The sequence below is a fragment of the Cyrtonyx montezumae genome, unplaced genomic scaffold, assembly GCF_038088225.1.
Source record: "Cyrtonyx montezumae isolate F1298 unplaced genomic scaffold, pur_monq_1.0 scaffold_12, whole genome shotgun sequence".
Taxonomy (NCBI): Eukaryota; Metazoa; Chordata; class Aves; order Galliformes; family Odontophoridae; genus Cyrtonyx; species Cyrtonyx montezumae.
Genome location: NW_027071848.1, coordinates 1,052,850 through 1,077,317, shown reverse-complemented (window position 1 = coordinate 1,077,317; position 24,468 = coordinate 1,052,850). Strand labels below are relative to the sequence as shown.

The 24,468-nt window shown below is 44.1% G+C and overlaps 1 protein-coding gene across 1 annotated transcript; it reads left to right on the top strand.

The window, feature by feature from the left end:
• Positions 1-2,397: 2,397 nt before the first annotated feature.
• On the top strand, positions 2,398-23,191 carry GDPD4 (glycerophosphodiester phosphodiesterase domain containing 4). The gene is made up of 15 exons (XM_065730324.1): positions 2,398-2,584; positions 4,184-4,287; positions 5,083-5,176; positions 9,524-9,583; positions 11,092-11,190; positions 12,589-12,682; positions 14,160-14,305; positions 14,661-14,743; positions 15,329-15,479; positions 16,088-16,312; positions 16,957-17,114; positions 18,856-19,003; positions 20,064-20,146; positions 21,410-21,492; positions 22,060-23,191. Exons 1-15 carry the CDS (start codon positions 2,402-2,404, stop codon positions 22,089-22,091), a joined length of 1,743 nt encoding a protein of 580 aa, XP_065586396.1. The 5' UTR covers positions 2,398-2,401; the 3' UTR covers positions 22,092-23,191.
• The last annotated feature ends 1,277 nt before the right edge of the window (positions 23,192-24,468 follow it).

The following is a 24,468-nucleotide window of genomic DNA, read 5'->3' as shown; positions in this document are numbered from 1 at the left end:
CATAAGCTTAACCTTATGGATGGGTGCCACCATTGCATGAGGACATTATGTGGGGATGTGACAAGATGAACCCTTTGAGCACCAAGAGCTCTGAGGTCTGAAGGAGGAACCCCCAAACTAGCATCTTCACACCACCTCATGCTAAAAGGAGGTGCCTGCTCAGGATTGCAGAATCATAGAATATTCAGAGTTGGAAGCGACTCATAAGGATCACCAAGTCCAACTCCTTGAGACGATACCAAGACAACTTGGTTGGTTTGTCTGTGGTAAAGACTGAAGCTCTGTGAAATGCTAAATGTTTCGCATTATGTGAGATTCTGTGCTCACTCTTTCCAAGAACTCTGTCGAGACAGCAGTCATCCAAACAGTTGTGAAATACATAACAGAGGAAAAATTTAAACTGCTCTCTGTATCTTGCACGAATAGGTCATGAAGTAGTGGGATTAAGCTGTAACACAGGAGGCTAGACATTGAAAAAAAACCTTCGAAAGGTAAAACTTCTTCAGATGGGATTAGCCTGTCTAGGGAGCTAGTAGTATCTCCATCTGTGGCAATTTTTATGAGGAAGATAGACTATTACAAAGATTTAATGTCCAGGCAACCAAAAGGAGAGAACGGTGTTTCAAGGTCCCTGCAATTTGTTTTCCTGTCAAATCCTGTGCACTCATAGTCAAATAATGATGTGTGAACCTCATGCACGCATCAGGAATGCAATGCCAAATCTCATGGTCTCCTGACAGAAAAACAGATGGCTTTGATTGGGTATCTTCATCCCTATTGCAGAAGGAGAAGGATGAAGCCTTAAATCAAGGGCTGGGGAAGGTGCTGTGGATGGGGAAAACTGTGGTCTAGGGATCATCATAGAAAGAGATTGGTGAACTTTTAGAAGTGGCCTGACCTCATCAACAGTACGGGGTTCTCCCTGACTAGCCTGAAAGGCCTCTCTGCCCTGGGAAAACATTCAAAGCATGGCACATCTGGTCACTCTTCAGTTAGCTGTGGTCCAAACTGACAACTCTTGTGTTTCATTTAATCACAGAATCATTAAGGTTGGAAAAGACCTCTAAGATCACCAAGCCCAACCCCAACCCATCCCACCATACCCACTAATGTCCCCATGTGCCACATCTCCAGGGTTGCTGAACACCTCCAGGGGTGATGACTCCGTCACCTCCCTGGGCAGCCTGTGCCAGTGCGTTACCACTCCTTTGGAGAAGAAGCCTCTCCTAATATCCAATATCTATCCCTTCTCTTTTGCACCCAAGTTGATGATAGACAGATATTTGGAAAACCTAACAGGGATGAACATTTCAGTGTTAACTTGCATTTTGTCTTTCTGTGTATTTGTGGCTTCTGCAAGCTGATTATAGGATTTCTAGGGGCAATATAGCACTTATTAGTGTAATAAGAATGCATCTTCATACTCTAAAGTAGTGATGGATGATGATGCCTCTTCGTAAGACTAAACACAACTATATTTGTATAAATCTTACCTCATGGCCCAGACTGTGCCCTGCTGGTCAAATTGCTGTTTTCAGGCACAAACCCCTTTGCTATTCACTCTCCTGGTGACTACATCACTTGCAATTTACCACCAAAATCTTTGTTTAAAATCCTGACGGTGAACAGATCCCCCACGTGTGCACATTTACAGCTATTCTTTCTAACCTTGAAACACTCTGCCAGGAAAGCTATTTCAGCCAGGAAATAATTTTCCCATAAGGGATCAGTCTGTGCAGGGCTGCAGTTTTTCCAGGATAAGAGAGCTGTGAACTGGGAGAGCTTTAGTCCCTTTCCTGCTTGAGCTAGTTAAACTGGTAGGGGGTTGCAGACAGGTCATGGTGCTATTGAGCTGGTTCCCATGGTTCGTTTAGGCTCAGGTTCATCTGACATAATTTGGGAAACTGCATGAAGTGCTTGAGTTAACTATTTCCTTTCCCAGGGCACCCTGCATATTCAAAAAGAAGCAGAGGTTACCTTAGAGGTGATGCAAAGTGCTAGAGTTATAACCAGGAGCCTCCACTGCTCACTACTGACTGCTGGGGGGAGCTTACAACAGCCATGCTTTTAGTGTCTCTATTAAGGATATAACATTAGGTAGGATGTCCTTATCATACTTTCATGGCGCTCTCAGCATCCTCTTGGGAAGAACAAAGAAATGGAAAGCTCACCCCAAAGGAAAGCCAGGTTGGACAGGGCCTTGGGCAGTGTGATCTGGGGCCTGATGAAGTGGTTGGCAGCACTGCCTGCAGCAGAGGTTAGAACTAAACCGTCTTCAAGATGCCTTCCAATCTGAGCCATTCTATCATTCTATAACTGTAAGGAAAGGGGAGGACAACCACAATCGTGCCATAAATCTTGGGATATCATTTCAGGAAGAAGATGAGATAAGGTTATTCAGATGGAGGCCAGTTCCACCAGCCTCAAGAAGATCAAGTTTGGGAAGCTGAAGGTGGTACGCCGACGTTTGCTGCAGAGGTATGAGCACCAGCCCTTCATCTCCTGCCTGGCTGGTTTCTACAGCTGCCGATGGAAGCGGTACCAGCGCAGACGGACTGAGCCTGGGAAATGCTGCTGCAAGATGGTAAAGTAGCTCAAAATCAGCACAGACATTGATTTACGTACTAGGAGAGGTCAGCCCAAGCTGACGAGTGATTGGTATCACAGGTCAAAAGTAGCCCAGCACACATGAAATCTATTGGTGCTTTGGATTTTGGCTCGGAGAGCTTGGTGCGTTGCTCAGTTTGTCTGAGCAAACATGGCAGCAGGGAATGGCCTGGCACCAAATGAGGATCCAATGAAAGCCTTAGGAAAGAAGGTGACAGACCCTTTAGCTGAATCTGTTGTGATAGGGCAAGGGGAAGTGGTTTCAAACTAAAAGGGGAGATTTAGATTGGATGTAATAAAAAAGTGTTTTTGTGGTAAGGGTGGTGAGGCACTGGCACAGGTTGCCCAGAGAAGGGTAGGTTACCACATTCCTGGAGATGCTCAAGGTCAGGCTGGATGGGCTTTGGGCACCTGATGGAGCTGTAGGTCATAGAACCAGCAAATTCTGAGTTGGAAGGGACCCATCATGGTCATCGAGTCCAAATCCTGGCCGCACATGGGATCACCCAAAAAACAGACCATGTGTCTGAGGGCTTTGTCCAGATGCTTCTTGAACACCCTCTTGATGGTCTGAGCCGTATGAGCATGAAGAGCATTTGCCTTTCAAATCAGACATGCTCTAAAGATTTTTACAACTTAGACATTTGTTTAACCCAACATCTAATCCCCACGACTGAGAGAGCTGGCCCAACACTCCCTGAGCTCCAGCAGCTGAGGTCCATGCACACTGCCTTTCCTTTGAGGAGATCCTCCTGCTTGCAGGGCATAAGGTGGGGAGTCCCCTCCATGTCAAAATTACAGAATCATGGAATGGTTGAGGTTGGAGGAATCTCTGGGTACATTTGGTGCAGAGTTGGTCCCAGTGCCAACATTCCCACACCACACAGCATGGAATTGCTTTGGAGGCCTTTCAGATACTTACACAAATTGATCAGATCCTCCTGAGCCTTGTGTCTTTCCAGGCTGAGCAGCCCCAGCTCCCTTGGAGTGGGTCCAGAGGAGGGCCATGAAGATGCTCACAGGGCTGTAGCATCTCTCCAATGAAGAAAGGCTGAGGGAGTTGGGCTTGTTCAGCTTGAAGAAGAGAAGGCTCTAGAGAGACCTACTTGTGGCATTTCAGTACATGAAGGAAGTGTATAAACAGGAGGAGGACCAACTTTTACAAAGTCTGATAGTGACAGGTCAAGGGGGAAAGGCTTTAAACTAAAAGAGAGAAAATTTAGCTTAGATATTAGGAAGAAATTCTTTAGTCAGAGGGTACTGAGGTCCTGGCACAGATGCCAAGATAGCTGTGGGTGTCCCATCCCTAGAGGTGCCCAAGGTCAAGGTGGATGGGGTCATGGGCAGCCTGAGCTGGTTTGGGGCAGCCAGCCTATGGCAGGGGTTGGAGTGTGGTGGGCTTAGAGATCCCTTCCAACCTGAGCAATTGTACAATTCTCCTCACAGGAGAAAGTCAGCTCCAGAAGGTCCAGCATCAAGCCACGTGTTTAAGTCAGCCTAAAAGCAACTGCTGTTTTCTCTGATTGTTTTGGAGTAAACAAGGCTCTGACCAACTGTCCTTCTTCTGCCTTTCTAGCGGGAATGCATGTTTTTCCCACTGCTTGTTGGAGCTTTCTGCTTTTCTCTGGTCTTCCTGTACATGTGGGGTGAAGCAAAAAATGACTACAATAACTTTGACTGGTGAGTACTGTGTTTTCCTTCTTTTCCACTTGGGTTCTAGTGGTACACCACAGGCAGGTAAGACACTTCAGTTGTGAGCCAAAGATTTGGTTCCTTGAAGTCCTGTGTCCATCACCCAATTTGATAGGACAAGGGGAAATGGTTTCAAACTAAAAGAGAGGAGATTTAGATTGAATATAAGGAAAAAAGTTTTTTTTATGGCAAGGGTAGTGAGGCAGTGGCACAGGCTGCCCAGAGAGGAGGTGGTGCCCCATCTCTGGAGACACTCAAGGTCAGACTGGATGGGCTCTGAGCACCTGATGGGACTGTGGATATCCCTGTTCATTGCAGGGGAGTTGGACCAGATGGCCTTTAGATGTTCCTTCTGACTCAAACGATCCTATGATCCCGTGAAATTGAACATCACTGCCAGGAGTAAATAAATGTAGTGGCTAGCAACAGAAGCATTGTACCAGCTATCTCAGGGTAAAGAGAATGGCATGCCCCCCTAACTGGAAACAGAAAAATAGTCAGCAAATCATTATGCAAACCCTTTCCTTCTGCACTATGTAGGCAGTAGTTACATAAATCTAACACCTAAAATTAGATGCCATTCAGATAGATCTAATATCAGAGGGAGGAAAGGTATAATTACATTATTGGTTCTTATTGAGCTTTTGGGTAGGAAGTAAAGTTTCCCTCTCTCTCTTTGGGAAATGCCTCTGTAGCTCCTCCAGTATTCTGACATCTCCTCCAACTATTGTTTCCTATGCTAATGTAACACAAATGCTGTAATGAGTTTTTATTCCTTTTTAGGTATAACTACGGGAACTTAGGCTTCTGGTTCCTCTGGTCTCTTGTTCTCTTGATAGTGGCTGCAATCCTGTTCATGTACATCACGCTGCTTTTGGTGAGTAATGGGCCTACAAAGTGAATAGTGTCAACCAAAGTTCACACATTGGTTACAGTGGATAGCTGGGGGGAACTGGTACTATGGGCTTTTCTGGTACTTTCTCCTCATTTACAACTGTGGAAGAGCATTTTCAGTGCAGAGATCTCTGAGACAGCTGCAGGTTCTATGCCTTCCTTCAGTGATTTCCCTTTGGTGAACCTGTTCCATCTCTCCCCAGTGGGAGCTGAAGTTGGTTGCTTTGACACCAGGGAAACATGGAGATCTGATATATGTAGCAATGGTAATGGAGTTATTCCTCTAACCCTAAACTGGAGCGCTCATTAGAAGAAGGGAAAAGAAGGGAAATATCATCTTTGGAGTTGCCTTGATTCCTTCTACTTTGATGGAGAGTTTGTTTCCAGGAAGACTACAGATGTGGTGAGAAAGCACTCCTGAATTTTATGCCCAGAGAGGTAATGTCCCTGAATTCATTTTTCCAAATCCCATTAAAGTTTCTCTGGAGCTCTGTTCTGCTGCCTCCTTTGATTTCTGGAAACATAGCAAGGGCAAGCATTTCCCAACACTGCTACCTGCTCAAACTTTTTCGCTGTTGCTTTCCTCAAAGAGAACCCAAAATAAGCACAGATCTACTCCTGTCTTCCAATCTTCTGCACACAAAGCTCCAAGCCAAGAAATCATTTCAATTCTAGGAACTAGAGTTCATGCTTGAACTCACATCTGCTCCCTTTTTGGGATGTCATGTGCCCAGGCTGGGCTTATGGCTATGATTCATCTCTGTGACCAAAACCACTGCGTTTTATCACCAGTTCCAGTCCCTGGTCCTGGCTAGATCAGCTCCAAACTCATGCTTGTGCTTTGTCAGCACCCAAACATTAGCAAGTATTCAGATTTTTTAGAGGAGTTTCATGTCCTTGGCAGCATGGAGGTGATGACTGAAAGCTATCAGGGAAGGCAGTGGATGAAGTAAAGCCAGAAGTGAGAGAAGTTGGTGTCCTGTGGGGTTTGATTCTGTCTTGGTTCCATTGTGTAGATACATCTTCCCAGCACTGGCTCTCTCTGGTGAGTCTAACAGTGTTTGCCTTTCCTCAAGAGGGTGAAATTTGGAGTTTGGGTGCTATCACCAGACAAGTTCTACAGCATCTAGCCTTCCAGTGTAGCCTGTGATGAACCTTCCAGCCTCATGAATTAATAAATACAATGAAACCCTTCTACATCTAAATACTCTTACAGTTCTGGGTGCCACTCCCATGTTCTGTATAGAGACCATCTCCATACTTGTTGCGAGAAGGACTTGAGGTCTTCACCTGAACAACATTTCCTTGTGATCATAAATTAATGGTATCATAGAATCATTTGAGTTGGAATAGACCTTCGTAACCATTGTTTTTTTAATTCTGTGAGCACCATACCCTCATCCTTAACAATGGCATTCAAATTGAACCTGCAGGCCTGCCTCCACATCCTCATCAGGAACCACTGAAGCAAATGCTCTTCAGCCCACCAGCTGCTGAACAAAGTGCTGTACAATGAAGCAGCAACAGTTTCTGCTCTCTGCCTTCATATATCAGTGTAATTTTCTTCAGATGATCAGTTTCAATTAATGTAATTGTTATCACTCCCCCAAGACAATTTTCTCATTCCTATTAAAGCTAAAAGGTTAAGCTGAGGGGTCTAGCTGCAGGACAGTCCAGGTTCAGTGAAGAAGAAAAATATTGTGTCCTGAGGCAGCTTTTGAGGATGAAGCTTGAGATGTTAATCTTCAGACGTGTGTGGAGAACAAAGAAAACTCATCTGACTGTGCCAGAGCACACAGAGGACAGATTTTGTCCACATTACATCTGCTCACCAACCCATTAAGATATGTTCTCCTACAGTGCCCAGTGGTACAAGTGCAAGATTTCCTTCTTCACCCTCTGATTGGTGATAATTCTTCTTGAAAACTGATAATGAGTTATTGTTTCCATTCATAAAAATGAGTTATTTTTCCAATGGCATCCCCAGATGTGCTGCACCATTTATAGGAAGGTTATACTGCAATAGCAGTGGAAAGTCGGATTGAGCACACTCTGTGAAATAAGTGGATGCACCTTTGACTTGGATCAAATCTTTATAACACTGCTTGCAGAAAAGGCAAGATTTTTAAAGTGTCATTTTCTTCATTTTTTTCTGAAGTGGCTGATTTAAATGGGGCTGGCTTAAGGTCTTCAACAGTAATTCAATTCCCTCTGAAATGCTCCTACAGTTACTCATCATGTACTGGTGTAGGATTAAATTAAAGGACTCTAATATGTCAAGAGATACTTAAAAGCTGATCTGTATTCTCTGCTGAGCTTATCTCACTCCAATCAGCATCACCCTGGAAAAAAAGTGTATTTGTAGCTGGGTCAGAAAGAGCTTACTTTCCTTTCTAGTTGGGTTTCAGAACAGATACAGGGAACTACCCAGGGAACTACCAGCCTTGCTTCTGCTGGGGACGATCATGGATCAGATCTTCCTGGAAGCTGTGCTAAGGCATGTGGAAGAGAAGGAGGTGATATGGTATAACCAACATGGCTTCACCAAGGGCAGGTCCTGCCTGATCTATCTTTTTGCTTTTTATGTTGGCATAACTGTGTCAGTGGACAAGGGAAGAACCACTGATGTCATCTCTTTGGGTTTAGTAAGGCCTTTGACACAGCTCTCCCTTAACATCCTTCTCTTTCAAATTGGAAAGATATGGATTTGATGGGTGGACTGCTTGATGGATGAGGAACTGGTTGTGAGATCGTACTCAGAGTGTGGTGGTCAATGGCTCAATGTTCAGACAGAGATCAGTGACAATGATGTCCCTCAGGGAACAGTACTGGGATCAGTGCTCTTTAACCTCTACATCAATGGGATCAGCACTGGGATTGAGCGTACGCTTGGCAGTTTGCAGGTGACACCAAGCTGTGTGGTGTGGTCATCATGCCTGAGGGATGGGATGCCATCCAGAGAGACCTGGAGGCTGAGCAGTGGTTCCAAGAGAACCTAATGAGGTTCTACAAATCCAAGTGCAAGGTCTGCATGTGGGTCATGGCAACCCCCAACTATCAGTGCAAGCTGGGATAGCCCTGTTCAGCCTGCAGAAGAGAAAGCTGTCAGGTGATCTGAAAGCAGCCTTTCAATATCTAAAGGGCTGTAAGAAAGAAGGGAACGGACTCTTTAGCAGGGTCTGTTAGGGGAAATGGTTTCAAACTAAGAGGGGAGAATAAGATTGGACTTAAAGAAGAATTTTTTTATGATAAACGTGGTGAGGCACTGGCACAGGTTGCCCAGAGAGGTGCTGGTGCCCCCTCTCTGGAAACAGCCACAGTCAGGCTGGAGGGGCTCTGAGCACCTGAATGAAGCTGTGGGTATCTCTTTATTGCAGAGGAGTTGTCTAGATTACATGTAAAGTCCTCATTTAACTCAAAAGATTCTGTGATTCTGTGATCCTCTTCCTAACACACTACTCCCTAAATCCTTATGTTCTGCTTTTATCCAGCCCCTCTATTTTACAGTCAGCATAGATCTGGATCATAAATTATGCTTCTCAGTGGAGCAATGATATCTGCTAACAGATGTTTTTCTCTAAACCTTCACATCTGGTGATACTGCTCCCCAGACAGCCCCCTAGAGTTGCTGGGAAGCATGCTCCATCCACTCAGAGCACAGAAGAAATTTTCCAGCTAAGCCATAGGCAGGTTTTCCTCACCCTTTACTTCTCAGCCTTGTGGGTTGCCCTTTGTCTTGACTGGGGTTTGCACTGTGTACTGTGCCTCAAAGGATCCCTCCCCATGAAAAGGAACGTGCCAGCTGTAGGATTGCAGCTGATGACTAGAAATAAACCCAATACAAAGTAGAGGTTTTGAATCTCCAGTAGTAGCTGTCCATGTTTTGAGATGTGCCTGTTTGCACTTCTTGCAATTGCTGGCAATATGTGGTCTCCTTTGTTCTCTGCTCTGTATTTTTATGGGGTTTTTTGAGACATTTATTATTCCATGAGCTATTTCCCCCACAGATGATACACCTCTAAGTGACAACAGATGAATAGAAAGCAGGTAAAGTTCATGTCATGGATGCTGGCCCTGGATATATCCTCTCTGCCAGAGTTTATATTCATGAAGTGTGTGCAGCAAAGATCTCAGTGCTCGGTCATTTCAGGAGCATGTTTACTGTGGCAATAAATATTTCTCACCACACATCTGTCCTGCTAACAGCCCCACCGTTATGCAGAAAGGCATAAAATGACTTTCCAATGCAAATATCAGCCCAGAAGTGCCTCACTAAACACACTTCATCATGCTATGCCAGGATGCCAATGATGTCTTCTTGATTTTCCAGGTCCTAGCAATGTGTTTGCTTGCAGAAGGGCAGCAGCTGTACTTGCACTGGAGTCACAAAGTGAGTAGAATCAGGGTTTTCTGGTAACCATAATCTATGTTTTAAACATCAAACCTGTGGTGTTCTCTGCATGCAAAATGGCTTAGATTATGGAAGAGGAGGAAGGGAGAGAAGAGGTTAATTTCAAGAAGCTTCAGATATCCATGAAAATGATATTTCCATCTGAGCTAGTCACCCCAGGCAACCTTTGGATGAGGGAAACGAACCTTCTGAAGACGTAAATCATCCAGCTGGTCAGAGGTATCTAAATTAAGATGAGATGAATCACACCCAAACCACCTTTTTTCCTTGCTGACTATAAAAAGAGCCCACAGTGACTCATTCAGGTGAGGATGACTATATCTGACATGCTTACATGTGGTAGTATAAAGACAAAGGAGGAGTTTGCTTAGGGATAAAGCATAAGCCTCTGCAGGCAGTAGCTGCTTTCTCTGCAGGGTAGAAATATGTCTTTTCCAAGGCATCCCTTCATCTTTGAGAAGTTTTGGAAATGTCACCTGGAGTTCTGAAGGTATAGAAGCAAGCCCTCAGGGATTTGTTGCTATAAAATGGTGCATAATCATAGAAACAGAATCATTAAGGTGGAAAGACTGCTAAGATCATCTAGTCCAACCATCAGCCCATCCCCACCATGCCTACTAAACCATGTCCCTCAGTGCTACATCCACCTTTTTCTTGAAAACCTCCAGGGACGGTGACTCCACCACCTCCCTGGACAGGGATCAAGGCCCCTTTCTTAAGAAATTCTTGAAAGTTAAGTGAGTCGTTTCAGAAATGAACCCCTAGCTGTGCAGATTAGGGAAGAATGTAATACGATGACAAATTTTTGCAGAGAAAATAAATAATTGAATAAGATGATGTTGATCTGTAAGGTTCCCCTGCAGGTGGTTTGGGCCTTGGTCCAACTTGCATGTAGTGCTCAGCAGATACAATGACGTGGTAAGAAGAGAATGCCATCATAACTGCTTTGGAATGAATAGAATGAATTACTCCTTCACTTCTTTTAGTTAAAAAAATGAATACTCATCTCTGAAGTGTTTGCAATTGCAGAAGCCTATTGCAAAGCAACTCAGCATAAGGAAGTTGTGGTGATGTGTCTTTTGGGTTTAATTAATCACTTCTGAGTTCAGCCAGCTACAGGTTAAGGATTTAATGTTGGATCATCTAGGTTCTGTGTATATCAGTTTGCAGAGAGAAGTGTCTCTCATCATGAAGCTCGTGGAAAGAGACCACCTCTGGAAATCCCTCTCTTCCTCTATTAATTTTAGAGGGAGACTTGAGGGCTGACTCAGGTTAGCTACCATTCTCTTAAAATCAATTTTGTCATAGAGAAAATCCAATTTACAGCACAAGTTTGGTTTTAGTTCCATCAGACGTTTCCAAACTGACATACTCAAGCTTGTGCATCCCAAATTTATTGAGTCTGGACTGCTTAAATAAGTCTGACAGGCAAAAGAATTGCACATCCTATGCAGAAATGTTTATTAGTTTCCTCTTTATCTCCCCAGATTGGGACTTTTCTTGTCCTGGGTTTCTCTATCACAGCCATCTTCATATTGTCTGTACTCTGGGGAGATCAATGGAAAACAGTGCGCCTGTCATTCCAGGTAAGGGACTTAGAGACTGCTTTCTTTGTATTTTTGTGGTAATCAATAGAAAATTACATATGGTGAATGTTTTTCACATGGGTTTTCCTGGCAGTCTACTCAGATCTGCATAAACTTTTATAATGACTTAATAAGTTAATATTAAGGCCTGAGGTTTGGTTTTGAGCTGTCTGTTTTATGTAACATGTTTTGGGAAGTCCTAGTGAATCAGAAGAGCTTTGTCAGCTGAGGAAAAAGCATGGAGACTTTTAAGGAGTAGGTGGGGAATGTGTGAGGTGGGAGAACATGTGGGATGAAGGAGGTCAGTGTGCATGGTCTCAACACTCAGCAGATCTGAAGGTGGAGGCAAGATTTTTTCTGCTGCTGCTAAGTGTTGTAGCATCTGGGTCCCCGCATATACCAGGAGGGAGGAAGTTACAGCATTTTGACTACAGAGCTGCCTTGAAGAAGATATTTGGACATATCACCTCTCTCCCACTTCACTTACTGCCTGTGAACACTGGGAGAGCAATGCATAGGGAGTGGAAGACAAAACAGCTGGTAGCCCCAGACTTGTTTCAGCTTCCAATAGTGCCTATAGAACTCTACAATTTGTTAACCCTTAACTAAGGTACTGGCATAGGTAAGTAGAAAATGTTAGTTTCTCTTCTGCACAGACTTCAGGGGAGGAGGAGAAGGAGACACAAGAACCTTGTGTTATTTCTTTTGGGTGCACATACACTTTGGGATGCTTCATTTGGCCTCCTGCTGCTGCTCCCACAGGACACGCATCTCTCGTAGATCCTATGCCCTGTGTTACTATCTCAAATATCCTGGATGTCTTTATGACACCTTTCTTTACACAGCTGAATCCTGTTTCTCATTGAAAGAGGTGTCAAGTGTCCACAGCAGACAGTATTACACAAAACAAAAGCTCCCAATGACTTCTGCTTTCTTCAGCCTTTCTATCTTAGGGAATCAGGCATGGACAGAGCAACAGGAAAGGCTTAGAAAGCTCAGGTTTGTTGACATCAGTTCAAAGATTTAGTTGCACTGGACATGACTGGATGGAATTGGGTTGAATTAGACTGGAATAAAATGGTTTATCTCTGGAAGACGATAATTCATGAATGTGGTGGTGAAGGTGACTGCCTGCCAAGCCCTCATAGACAAGGACAGCCTTGTCCCTTTCAGCTGAATAAAAGAAAAAAGAACTTCATAATAAAATGAGGAGCACACTGGGGCATCTAACTGGATGGGAACACATCTCTCTCCTGTGAATTGAGAGGTGTATGGTGGATCCAACCTAGGTGTGGGAGAGCAGATGAATCATGTAGGAAGGTATAGGAAAGCTGGGGCTTTTTTCTATCTGTATCCACTCTTGATCCCTTATATAAAATCTTTTTCTCTCCTTGTCAGATCACAGCCCCCTATCTCCACATCGGGGCAATAACCATCATGGTCCTCCTCTCCTGGCCCATGGCTCTGCATGCCATCAGAGCAGATAAGAAAGGTACAGTAACTCTGCTTCCTGCTCCCTGTATGACAAAAGATGAATGTCAGTGTGGGAAAACAAATGTGAAGGAGCCCTTTCCTACCATATCCATACTCTAGCTGGATTTTTTTAGTATTCCAGGGAAATTTGTAGAACTTAAGCTTGGGTCATGCACTGTCCTGTGTCTGTCTGTCCATACTCATTGCTGAGAAAAGGGTAGATGTGGCACTTAGTGACATGGTTTAGCAGGCATGGTGGTGATGACTTGACATCTGGACTTGGTTATCTCAGTAGTCTTTTCCAGTCTTCATGGTTCTACGGTTTGCATACTTCTGTGCAGATTTTTGGCCTCTATATGGGTAGTTACCAACCTTGAAGATAAAGAGCTAAGAAGATATCCCCATATTCTGAGGTGTGCATGGAAATTTGATCAACCACCTGCAGGAGATAGCAACCGATGCCTGACTTTTGCTTGCTATGCTCAGCTTCGTGTCTCAGAAAATCAGTCCAGACTAGAGAATATTAGGAGAAGCCAGTGAGATTGGGGAAAGAGTTTTCTGGCTGATTGATAAGGAAATTTGTTTCCCTTACCTGGTGTTATCCAAAAGAGTGCTCCAGTCTAACTCTGGGAAGTGTGATTGAGTAGAGTAAGACTGGTCCAGGGGACAGCAACAACTGCAGAAGAGCCTGGCTCTGACACTGGCCACTCTTTAGATGATCCATTTTCTTCATTTATCTCATTTGTAACAAAAACCATTCAGACAAAACCTGCTGCTGAGAACAGAGCCACTAGAGTGTGCAGAGGTATGGTGATACCTGACCAGATAAGTAATGGTCATAGGTGCTTACTTCCAAGAGGAACATTTTTTTTCTTTTAGACAAAAGTCACTCTTGCATAACATCAACAGACAGCAGAGAAGACCATAGATGATGAGTTGGCAGGTTTCTGAGATGTAATATCCATGCAGCCATGGTCTGTAGGAGTCTGTACTTCACATGGAAGAAGCCACTGACAGCAAGCTGAATGAACTAGGAATACATTCACCTTAAGGGGACAGAGAACAGCTGAAGGAGAAAGATTCCTCCTCATTTTTTTCACTGGGAATGAAACTTTAAAATGTTACTTGTTCTTATCTAAGTAGCAAAAATATAGCATCCTTCTGTTGAGGACCATTTCTTTACAGCTGGGGGAAGTAGCATTGCACCACTTCTAAAGAAAAAGAATCTAATCCATCTTGCCTGAAGTCATAGTGGAATGTAATTGCAGCACAAAACCTCAGTCCTAACCTAGGCAGACCAAGTCCTTCTTTGACCAGATTGTCCTCCTGGATTTCATGGTTGGAGAGACAGTGAAAATTTGGAGAAGAAGAGATGTTAAAAGGGATGGGATAAAGCTTAACAGTTAGTTGGAGGGTTTTATTAAGAGTCAAGCTGCAAGGTGAACCCATATGTTACCAAACATTAACTCTAGCCTTCCTCCTTCAAATTCTTTCAGTTGTTCAGGTGATAATTGTTGGTCCATACCTGGCTATCCTTCTCTTTCTTTTCTTGATACCTCTGGGGATGTACTCTCCTTGCATCAGAGAGGTGGGGACACTTGGACCAAAGCCAGCCCTCATTGGACACCGTGGAGCACCAATGGTAGGTTTGGAGAAGTCATACATTTCTTCTTCTTGTGTACCTTTGCCATCATCTTCCTCCTTTTATTTTATATATATATATATATTTCCCCTTAAGAAATCAGTGGAGGGTGGAAGGGAAGGTATTTCATTTTGTAATTGAATGCCAAAAGGATCACTCTGTGGTTCTGCAAACATGAATAACACTGCTCCTGAGGGACAAAGTGGATTTGGTAGACAAGGAAACAGGAGACTTAATCAAGAAAATGGGGATCCCTTGATAGAAAACAGAAGTGTTACAAGGGGACAGAACATATTTGAAGAGTCCCCCAGAGTATATCAAAACAATTATGCTCATGGGCTGTTTCTTCCCTCAGCTGGCCCCAGAAAACACTGAGATGTCATTTCACAAGACAATTGAACATGGTGCAGATGGTCTTGAAACAGATGTCACCATTAGGTAAGTGGAAAACACTAAACATGCCTCTTCTAAAAGCCTTTGGGGCTTTGGAGTTCCAGGTAATGTGGTTTTACTGATGGTAGGGACAGGGTCCCTCAGCTGACGTGTGATGACAGAGACTGTGGGGCATGGTTATTCTTGGGCAAATCAGTAAGTTGTAGCTATTGACTAAATAATCAGTTCATAACATAATTAAGGTTAGAAAAGACCACTAATATCATCTAGTCAAACAGTCAACATCAATAGCATGGCCATTGTCCCAATACTATATTTTAAACACTTTACAACATATAGACAGTCCCTACTCTAGTCTGGCTTGTGGACCTCTGTGGTGGTTTTATCTGTCCTAGAAACACCAGAACACTCTGGTATCTGCAAAACGTTCCTTTCACTTCATAGTCTATTCAGCCAGCCATACTGGTTGGTGTTTTGAGCGTCATCCTTCTTTTCTATCACTCTCTGCACTGAGGGAGTCCATGCAGCTGTGTTTGTGATGGCCCACATACTTGTTCTCTCCTAGCTTGACACTGCTTGTGCCCTAAATTAACTGCACTCCAGGTGACCTGTATTATTGTTCTCCAACAGCTATGATGGGGTTCCTTTCCTCATGCATGACAGCACATTGAGCAGGACAACCAACATCAAGGAAGTCTATCCCAACGACACTACTCAAAATGCAGCATTGTTCTCCTGGGACACCCTGAAGGAATTGAATGCTGGAGCATGGTTCCTTAAGGTAAGCACCATAAAAGACTGGCATCTATTGGTTGTAGAAGAGAAACCAGTTGGCTACTTATTAGTATGAGGGAAATTTCTGGTTGAGCCAAAACATAAAGCACAAAGTCAATAGAGATCCATAAGCTAGGGTCGTCTTGTTTTGTACAGTTGACTTTTAGGCTTTGGGGACCTGTTATATTTGTCTGGTGGCTTTTTGTGGCTCATGGCAGCAGAAGAACTGACATGCTGGAGAAAGAAGAAACCAGCTACTGAGAATCATAAAATCATAGATACTTTAGGTTTGAAAAGATCTTAAGATCACTGTGTCCAACCACCAACCAAACACAACTAGTGCAAGGTCTTGTGTGTAATGTAGATAATGTGTTGGGCAGAGAAGCTCAGTAGGACTAGCTGAGAACTAGAGAATTCAGGACCCAGGAGCAGCATCATCACAGCCTGGGTTAATTGTTCTTGTTTCTCAGGTAGAAGAGCTAAGTAAAGAAATATCCTCCCATTGATGGCTGATGACAAACCTTTTCCTCCACAAAGCTACGTGTTGTTTGCATGCAGCTGACTCCCAGATGCGACAGGCTGATTGATTTCCTTTTTGTATCTGCTTGTTTCTAGGACAAACCTTTTTCATGCATGGGCTCCCTGTCAAGGGCAGATCAAAACCAGGCAATGAATCAGTCAGTTTACAAGCTAAGTAGTTTCTTGCGCCTCGCTGACAGTCAGAATAAACTTGTGATATTTGATCTCTACCGCCCTCCAGAGAAACATCCTTACAGGAATTCCTGGATCAACAGAACCCTGGAAGTCATCCTCAATGAGTCGGGGATCAGACCCCAGCTGGTAGGGTGTCCAGTCTCCTTCATATTCTGTTCTGCCTGCTCACTGAACTGGGACACTGGAGTCAACACTGTGTTCTTTCGTCATTGTGGTAGTTGACAGTCTACTCTCTGCTACCCATACTTATTTTAGATATTGTATAGAAACTCTTGGCTTAAATTAAAGTAGCGGGGAGCTTTCATTAACTTCTTCCTTCCCCAGGAAACACTATGCTTAGAATAAAAGCTGAATCCATGTGGACCAGGTTATGTGTTTGCTGATTTCCAGAGAGTTAAGCTGATCCATGTCTGCTTCTATGCTGGGAGAAAGGGATAGGAGAAAGTTTTCTGTTGCCTTCCCATTTACAAAAGCTGCCTTTTCATTCATTTCAAACACTGTATCTTTTGTCAGGGCAATGTGAAATGTTCTCAGAGATTTCCATATGATAAGAAATAACACTGAAGTCTGACTTCTTGATGAAAGTGACTTTCATTAAGATGCAAGCGTAAACCCACCAAATATATTTTCTTTGATCACTGCAAGAAATATGTTATTTACAAGGCTGGGTTAAGCTCCTCAAGACCTTATCTTTGTCCAATTTGAGTGAAGGGCACAGCAATTACTAGTTAGTTCACTGTGAATTCACAGGGTCCTCTTGTTGCCTGCAGGTCCTGTGGCTCGAGAATGACATGAGGTCCTTTGTTCAGTCTGTTGCTCCTGGCTTCCAGCAGACCATGGGCAGTAAGGCCCCGGTTGAAGACCTGTTGATGGACAATATTGTCAAACTCAATCTGGCCTACACCGAAATGTCCAGTGAAGATATTCGGTAGGTTGCAGTTTTAGCCCCAAGTGCAGTCTGTGGTCTGTCTAGAGGGCATTTGTCTCATGTGTGTGGCAATGTCTCCCTCCAGTGACTAATGCTGGGATCGATAGTATTTTAGGATATGCTCCTAGAGGTTAAGCGGCCATCCCAATTGCATTTCGGAGATTAAGGGCTTCAACCCACTGATGACCCCGACTGTGGCCAAGTGGTGGCATAACTGAACCCCAGTCCCCTCCGTACCCAAGTCTAAGTCCATATTTAATCAACCAGGATCATAAAATCATAGAGTCGTGAGGTCATTACGGTTGGAGAAAACCTCTGAGATAATCTAGTCCAGATGTCCACATATCACCCGTATTGCCCACTAAAGCATGTCCCTAAATACCACATCTACACATTTCTTGAACACCTCCAAGGATCTGAGGATCTTCTGGGTAGAACACAAGTGTCTCCTGATTTCTTGTCCTTTTACACATCCTGTCCACATTAATACTGAACAATGGAGAGCAAACGACTATGAAACCTCCTATGGCCTCCACAAACATGAATGTGAATGCATGATTCTGTAGTCAGAAACCATCACCCTTTCATAGATGGCGTTTTTGAGCTTTAATTTCTTGTCACAGCACTACCAGTGCTCTGCTGCTTGTGATACACTAGCAGTATAAATTGTGCAATTGAAAGCTGCACATTTATTGCAGAAGTTTCCAAAATGGTTCTGTTGTCAGACAAAACCAAACCAAAACAAACAAAGAAAAAAATACAAAACAACACAAGCCTTAAACCCCCCCACAAAATATCTTACTTGTCCAGCTCTCTTTTTGCAAATGAGACTTTCTGTCCTATTTATGAAATCTGTGACATCTAATTAAAAAAAGGAAAGGAAAGGAAAGGAAAGGAAAGGAAAGGAAAGGAAAGGAAAGGAAAGGAAAGGAAAGGAAAGGAAAGGAAAGGAAAGGAAAGGAAAGGAAAGGAAAGGAAAGGAAAGGAAAGGAAAGGAAAGGAAAGGAAAGGAAAGGAAAGGAAAGGAAAGGAAAGGAAAGGAAAGGAAAGGAAAGGAAAGGAAAGGAAAGGAAAGGAAAGGAAAGGAAAGGAAAGGAAAGGAAAGGAAAGGAAAGGAAAGGAAAGGAAAGGAAAGGAAAGGAAAGGAAAGGAAAGGAAAGGAAAGGAAAGGAAAGGAAAGGAAAGGAAAGGAAAGGAAAGGAAAGGAAAGGAAAGGAAAGGAAAGGAAAGGAAAGGAAAGGAAAGGAAAGGAAAAACCCTTTGAATATTAATAATATTCATGTTTTCTTAGTGATATCTTCCCCAGAATTTAAAATCCTAGGAAATGGTAGAATTTCAAGTCCCCATTCCTGGAAGTGTTCAAGACCAGGTTGGACAGGATTTTAGACAGCTTTGTCTATGGTATGTGTCCCTGTCCATGGTAGGGGGTTGAGACTGAATGGGCTTTAAGGTCCCTTCCAACCCATGTCATTTGTGGTTCTATGATGGATTTGTATACCAGGGGGATAAACAAAGTTTTACTCTTTTAGACATGAATTAGATTTACCTGCAGCAGACCAGATATTTTATATTAGTCAGTTGTTATCAAATTGGCTGGTTGAGCTTCCTGTTTGTTCCTTATTTAGGTCCTAAAGCAAATCTTTCCTATTCAGATTTACCATTTCTCCTTGATTCAGCTCAGAGGAAGTACTAACCTCCTTGCTTTTCTTAATGAAGGCAATTGCCTCTTGGTCTTTTAAAGGAAATATGCTGAGGCAAACATCACGACCAATTTCTATGTGATCAATGAGCCCTGGCTCTTCTCCCTGGCCTGGTGCTCCGGGGCACACTCTGTGACCACGAATGCTGTTCACACACTGAAGAACCTCAGCCAGCCACTCTTCCTCATGGTAAGCAGTAGTTCTCCCTCATTCCAGGGGTACAAAATGGGGATAAGATGTTTATCATTACCTTCAGAGATTGAGGGCCAATTCCTTAGTGGATAAAGGAGTCTGAAGATGAGTCTGGTTTATCTAGTTCTTGTGAGCCACTGCAGCTACCATAATTTCTGCCTCCTGTTTTAACCTTGGCCCTTAGAAAAGCACTCTAGTTGTTAGGGCTTGGTAACTGTGTGTGAAGTGAAGAGAAACAAGTCCTAGTGACACTTGTGTAACGACAAAGGAAGGAGCCTTTGAGGGCACACATGGTTACTGCATGAGAATTTCAATTTCTCAGATTCTAGAGAACCTTACTGCAGTCAGAAATTCCTAATGACCAGGAATTTCTGCATTCCTTTTCAAACATGGTCAGGTGTAACAAGCCAAATTGAAAAAGCATACAGGCAATCCTTCCTTGCTGGGAGGTACTTTTCCTGTTGCTTGTCGGTCCTCTACTCTGCCTTTGACAATCTGTAGGGCTGAGAAGTGTCATGGTCTCACAAGAGTCCCTGCATCATAAAGGTTACCACTTGGAATATCTTGTTTCACACTCTTGAAGAAGTGTGAATGTTCCTATCCCTCATCCTGAAAACTAACTCATTTTCATCCCTTCTGAGGGTGAGTGAGGTCCAATTTGGGGACAAATCCTAGACTTAAAGCAGGAACCACCCCAGCCCCCCAGTGGTTTTCACTCAAGGACAGTTTTGCAGGGGGAACCAGATGCCATCAGTTGATATTAATACTGTAGGGACGAACAAGGAGTCCCTGCTGTACTCGCTGCAGTGCAAGCCAATCTCCTAGGACACCCAACAGATCTATTTTTACAAAGGATGATGGCATGGCACCTACACTCAATGGCTGGTGACTGCTTGGAAATGACACCAAATGCTTGAAACACCTGAAGGATATCACTTCACATGCACACCAGGGAGCTGAATTGCCATGGCTAAGCAGTAACAAGGAGCTCGAGCAGCTTTTTTTGCATGCTTCAGTGTCCGTGGTGTTGGACATATCCTCTATTGTTCTCTTCCAGACGCCACGGCAGTACAACATCATGTGGATCCTGACAGACCTGGCCTCAGTGCTTCTCATCTCGCTCATCTTTGCCCTGCACTGGTAAATACTGAGTTCACAGAATCATAGAGTCATAGAATATACCGAGTTGGAAGGGATCCATAAGTATCATTGTGTCCAACTCCTGGCTCCACAGCCTTCTAACCTGGTGTGTTGCCATTGGCAGAGGAATGATTGGATGCTTATGGTGTCCTGAAGAGTTAAAACTGCCCTTCTTCAAGAATTAGAAAAAAAAAATAATTCAAAAACCTCTCCTGCTTTCTTTCCTGTTTTTCTTTCCTTTTGGCAACTCAGGCTTCACCTAGCTGAAGGATTCAGCCCAGATGTGGTGGGTTTAGAGTAGCAACAGAAACAAATTATCAAAGCTAATGGACTGGAAAAGGAATTTTTTTTTCCTATTCCTACTATTAAAATTAGGACTGTAGATGTTGGGACTTTAGACATTAGATGGAAAGCTCTCATTAATATTTGTGCATCTCTCTGTCTGCACATATCAGAGACAATGAGGAAATCCATCCTCCCAGCTGAAAACACTGGAGCTGTATTCTCCTTGCTTTTGTGCTTTCCATGACTTTATCCGTGTTCAGTCACTAGGGAAACTTGGATCAGGCTGCTGGATGCACCACAGTTGGATCAGAAACCACTCATCCTGCTCTGCTTTCTGCAGTCCTGACCCAAGTTCTGCTGTAGCATTTTTCACCCTGCTTCCAAGGCTGCAGGTTGCTTGAAATGACCACATCCATGCAATACATGACTACCATCTCCAAGTCTTCCCATCCTCATCTCCATCATGTTCCACTCTGTTTGCTTTGCCACGTTGTCTTTGCATCTCTCAGGATCTCCTAGAAGCTTTTGAACCATCCAAACCATCTCTTATTGGCCATTGTTGGAAGATCATTCCCAGTACTGCTGGGAGCAAGGGGCCATGATCTGGGCCTGGGTGACTTGTGTGATTTTATCAGGTTTATGAGTCCATCAGACTCACAGTTTTTAAATGTCCCTGGCTGCTCAGGAACCAGTGGTTATCCACTAATTAAAATATCCACTTTAAGCCCTTAAATATTTCCTATAAAACAGGGCTTAGTCACAAAGTTGCCCTCAAAATGCTTTTGCTCATACGAAGTGTGGACACTTGAGCATCAAGGCACGCACCAGGCTCCCTTCTCACTAAGGACCTGAGCAAATCTCCAAATACCTGGGCAGTTCCAGCCCTAACAAAGGAGGAAAAGGTGACCAGGGCTACAGATTGCTGCAAGGGGCACCACAGCAAGGAGTATCCTGACCCAGACACTTTGCCCCTTGCAGGTGGCGAGAGCGGAGCTTCTCCTGCTGTGCCCATGATGGTGACCCGATGCTGGAGAGTGGCACCTACAACAAGTTCAGGACAGGTGAGTGGGTGAGGAGGGGCAGGGTCCTGCTTAGGAAGGTCTCCATGGGGCACAACCAATGGGCTGGTGATTGGTGCTCAGAAAGGATTGAGTCTAGTGGGGCCACCAACCTGGCCAGGGCTGGAGCTTGGAGTGTTTAAGAGATGGATTTATGCAACAAGAGAGGAGGACAGGATGTATCTTGTCACCATCTGCAACAGTCTAATACATATTAGATGCTATATACTATAGTATATATTAATAATGTGTTTTGGAGATCACAGAATCATAGAATCCTTAAGAATTGGAAGGGGTCTTTTAAGGAGTCATCCAGTCCAGTTCTCCTCCAATGAACAGGGACATGCACAGCTAGATCAGGTTGCCCAGAGCCTGATTCAGCCTCACCTTGAAAGTCTCCAGGGATGGAGCATCCACCACATCTTGAGGCACCACTGAGATGCTTCCATGCTCCAGGTTTCCGAACTAAAGGAGCAGACAAGGTGATCCAACCTTGTTTGGAAGCATTTAGGGACAAGCTGTCTCAATATTTTGGTACTTAGGTAGCTCACTGTGTGCCCTCTTTTCCAGAGCTTAGCAACATGCCAACTGTCGTGGCCTGATGTTGGCAGGGAGGATGAAGAGCTGTCATCTCACTGACGACCAGAGATCGGAGCATCCCTTGCTGACCCTTCATGCAGTGCCAATCCAGCCTGCCAAGAGAGGCCAATGGGCTCCTGTCAAGGAGGAGCCATTTGCCACCATGGTCCTAATGGAGATGAACACTGAGCTCTCCTGCTTTCCTCATCATCTCATGCCAGGCAGGGATCCCAAGGGTGTAGGGGAGCACACATGGGGTTGCAGCTGTGAAGAAGCTGTGCACCATGGTGAGATGGTTAAACCTCCCTAGCAGTATCCATGTAGTAGCCACCATTTCCCTTTGAGACCTTTGGCATCTCAGACAGTAATCACCCAGGGCACCTCCTTTGTCCTTGGCTGCCCATGTTTCCCCAGGCCCCATAGGCTTCCTCCTCATAGGTCTTCTCCAGCCCAAGAGCACAACAGCCTCACCATGATGGTCAAATGCTGTTGGATGGTTCACCAGGGTCTGTAACACTGTAATACAGACAGGGGCAGCTTAGGTTTTTACTTTTCCCTCCTCTAGTCCTCCCATTAGTCTGAATGAGACAGCCTTTTCACTCTGGCTTTGAGTGGGAGTGTATTACCCATGAATGCAAAACGAGCTTTGGTGATTTGGCCAAGTAATAACCAGAACTATGACCAAGATCACAATGCCTTTCTTCGTTGAGTTAGATGTGAACTGGTTCCACCAAATGTCCTGTTTTCCTTTCCCTTGGGGAAGATCTTTATACCTTCTCTGCGTCGTGGGATTTATTTCTATTTTCATCTCTCCTCGTGGCTTCAGGCACACAGGAAAGGAAAACTGTGCTCTGCTCTGCAAAGGAGAGCTGAGCATCTCCCAGGTTTAAGCCATAAGTTTCTACTTGAACAGCTAGTAAGAACACTTTTTAACAATTACTATTTTGTAAATTGCAAGTGCAACTTTAAATACATTTTGGCTCTACTATCCTGTTTTGTTTTTATTCCAGCAGACAAGAAAAGGGGAAGAACATAGTAGTCTTTACCAAAATCAGAAGGTAGACGTCTTCTCATATGTAATATATTCTGCCTCCTTCAGCAGAAAGTTTTTGCTAAATAAACCTATATCACAAGTGAAATGTAAAAGGAGAGTGCTAGACTTCAGACTTAACAGTGCTTAGAAGTGCTTGGACCTTTCCAAGTTGGAAATTTTTGAGCATTTTGGAGGCTGGAAACTTAAAAGGGCACTAGCTTCCTCTGAAAAGAGCTAAAGAATTGCTGTAGACCAGCTCCAGATCTATGGAGCATGCAGAGGATGCTAATGATGTTAAATCCCCCTCCTCATTTCCTGCAGTCACAGCTGGTTCACAGCTTTTGTGGGTACCCCCCATGTGAAGATGCATGAGCAGAAAAAAGGGAACTGAAAGTGTTTGGACTGGGTGGTGGTGCTCTCCGTGGGGTCCTCAGTTCTCCAGGTGAGGGACATGGTTGGGACAGGCTGTGGTCCCTCAACTGTTGTGGTCTCAGTGTGTCCCAGGATGACCCATAACAGCTGTCCTGCTGTATGGTGTCTCAGCTACTATTTTTATTGCTTCCCAGCTAGCAAGTTCTGGTATCACCATTAATCACATGGCCGTGTGTATGGGAACTACTGAACCACGGCCTGAACCACTGATTGGTCACCTGAGGTGAGCACCAAGTCAGCCACAGGGGCACAGGTGAAGGTGATATACCTGTGTGATTGGAAGGGGTGGAGCCTGGCTCCACCTCTCCCAAACTCCATTTAAGGGCTGACCACCACCAGGGAAGGTTCTCTTCTTGGAGATCCCTCCTGTGCAGAGTCCACGGCAAGCCTCTATCATCCTAAAGGTGAACCACCCTCTTTGTTAGTTATCTGTGTACCATCTATATAGGCCTATTAAAGTGTACCATCTTCCATACTATTTTCATTGAGTACCATCCTTGGGGATTATTTACCCTACACCGTGGTCTGAATTCTGCACAAAAACTGTTCACAGAATCATGAAATCATTATGGTTGGAAAAGACCTCTAAGATCACCAAGTTGAACCCCAACCCATGCCCACTAACCATGGCTCTTGGTGTCACATCTCAATGGTTCTTGAGCATCTCCAAGGATGGGGACTCTGCCACCTCCTTGGGCAGCCTGTGCCAGTAAATTACCACTGACATTTTTCCTAATAACTAACTTCAAACATTCCTGACACAACTAAAGGTCACCTTCTCTTGACCCAGAATTTCCTATATCCAGAGATTTGGCTCAAAATTTGCCTTTGTGGAGGGTCCAGGCCTTGTCTTAGAGGATGAACAATGGAAATTCCCAAGACTCCAGTGGGTTTTGCCCAAAATGAAAAGATTTCACTTATCATAGAATTATACA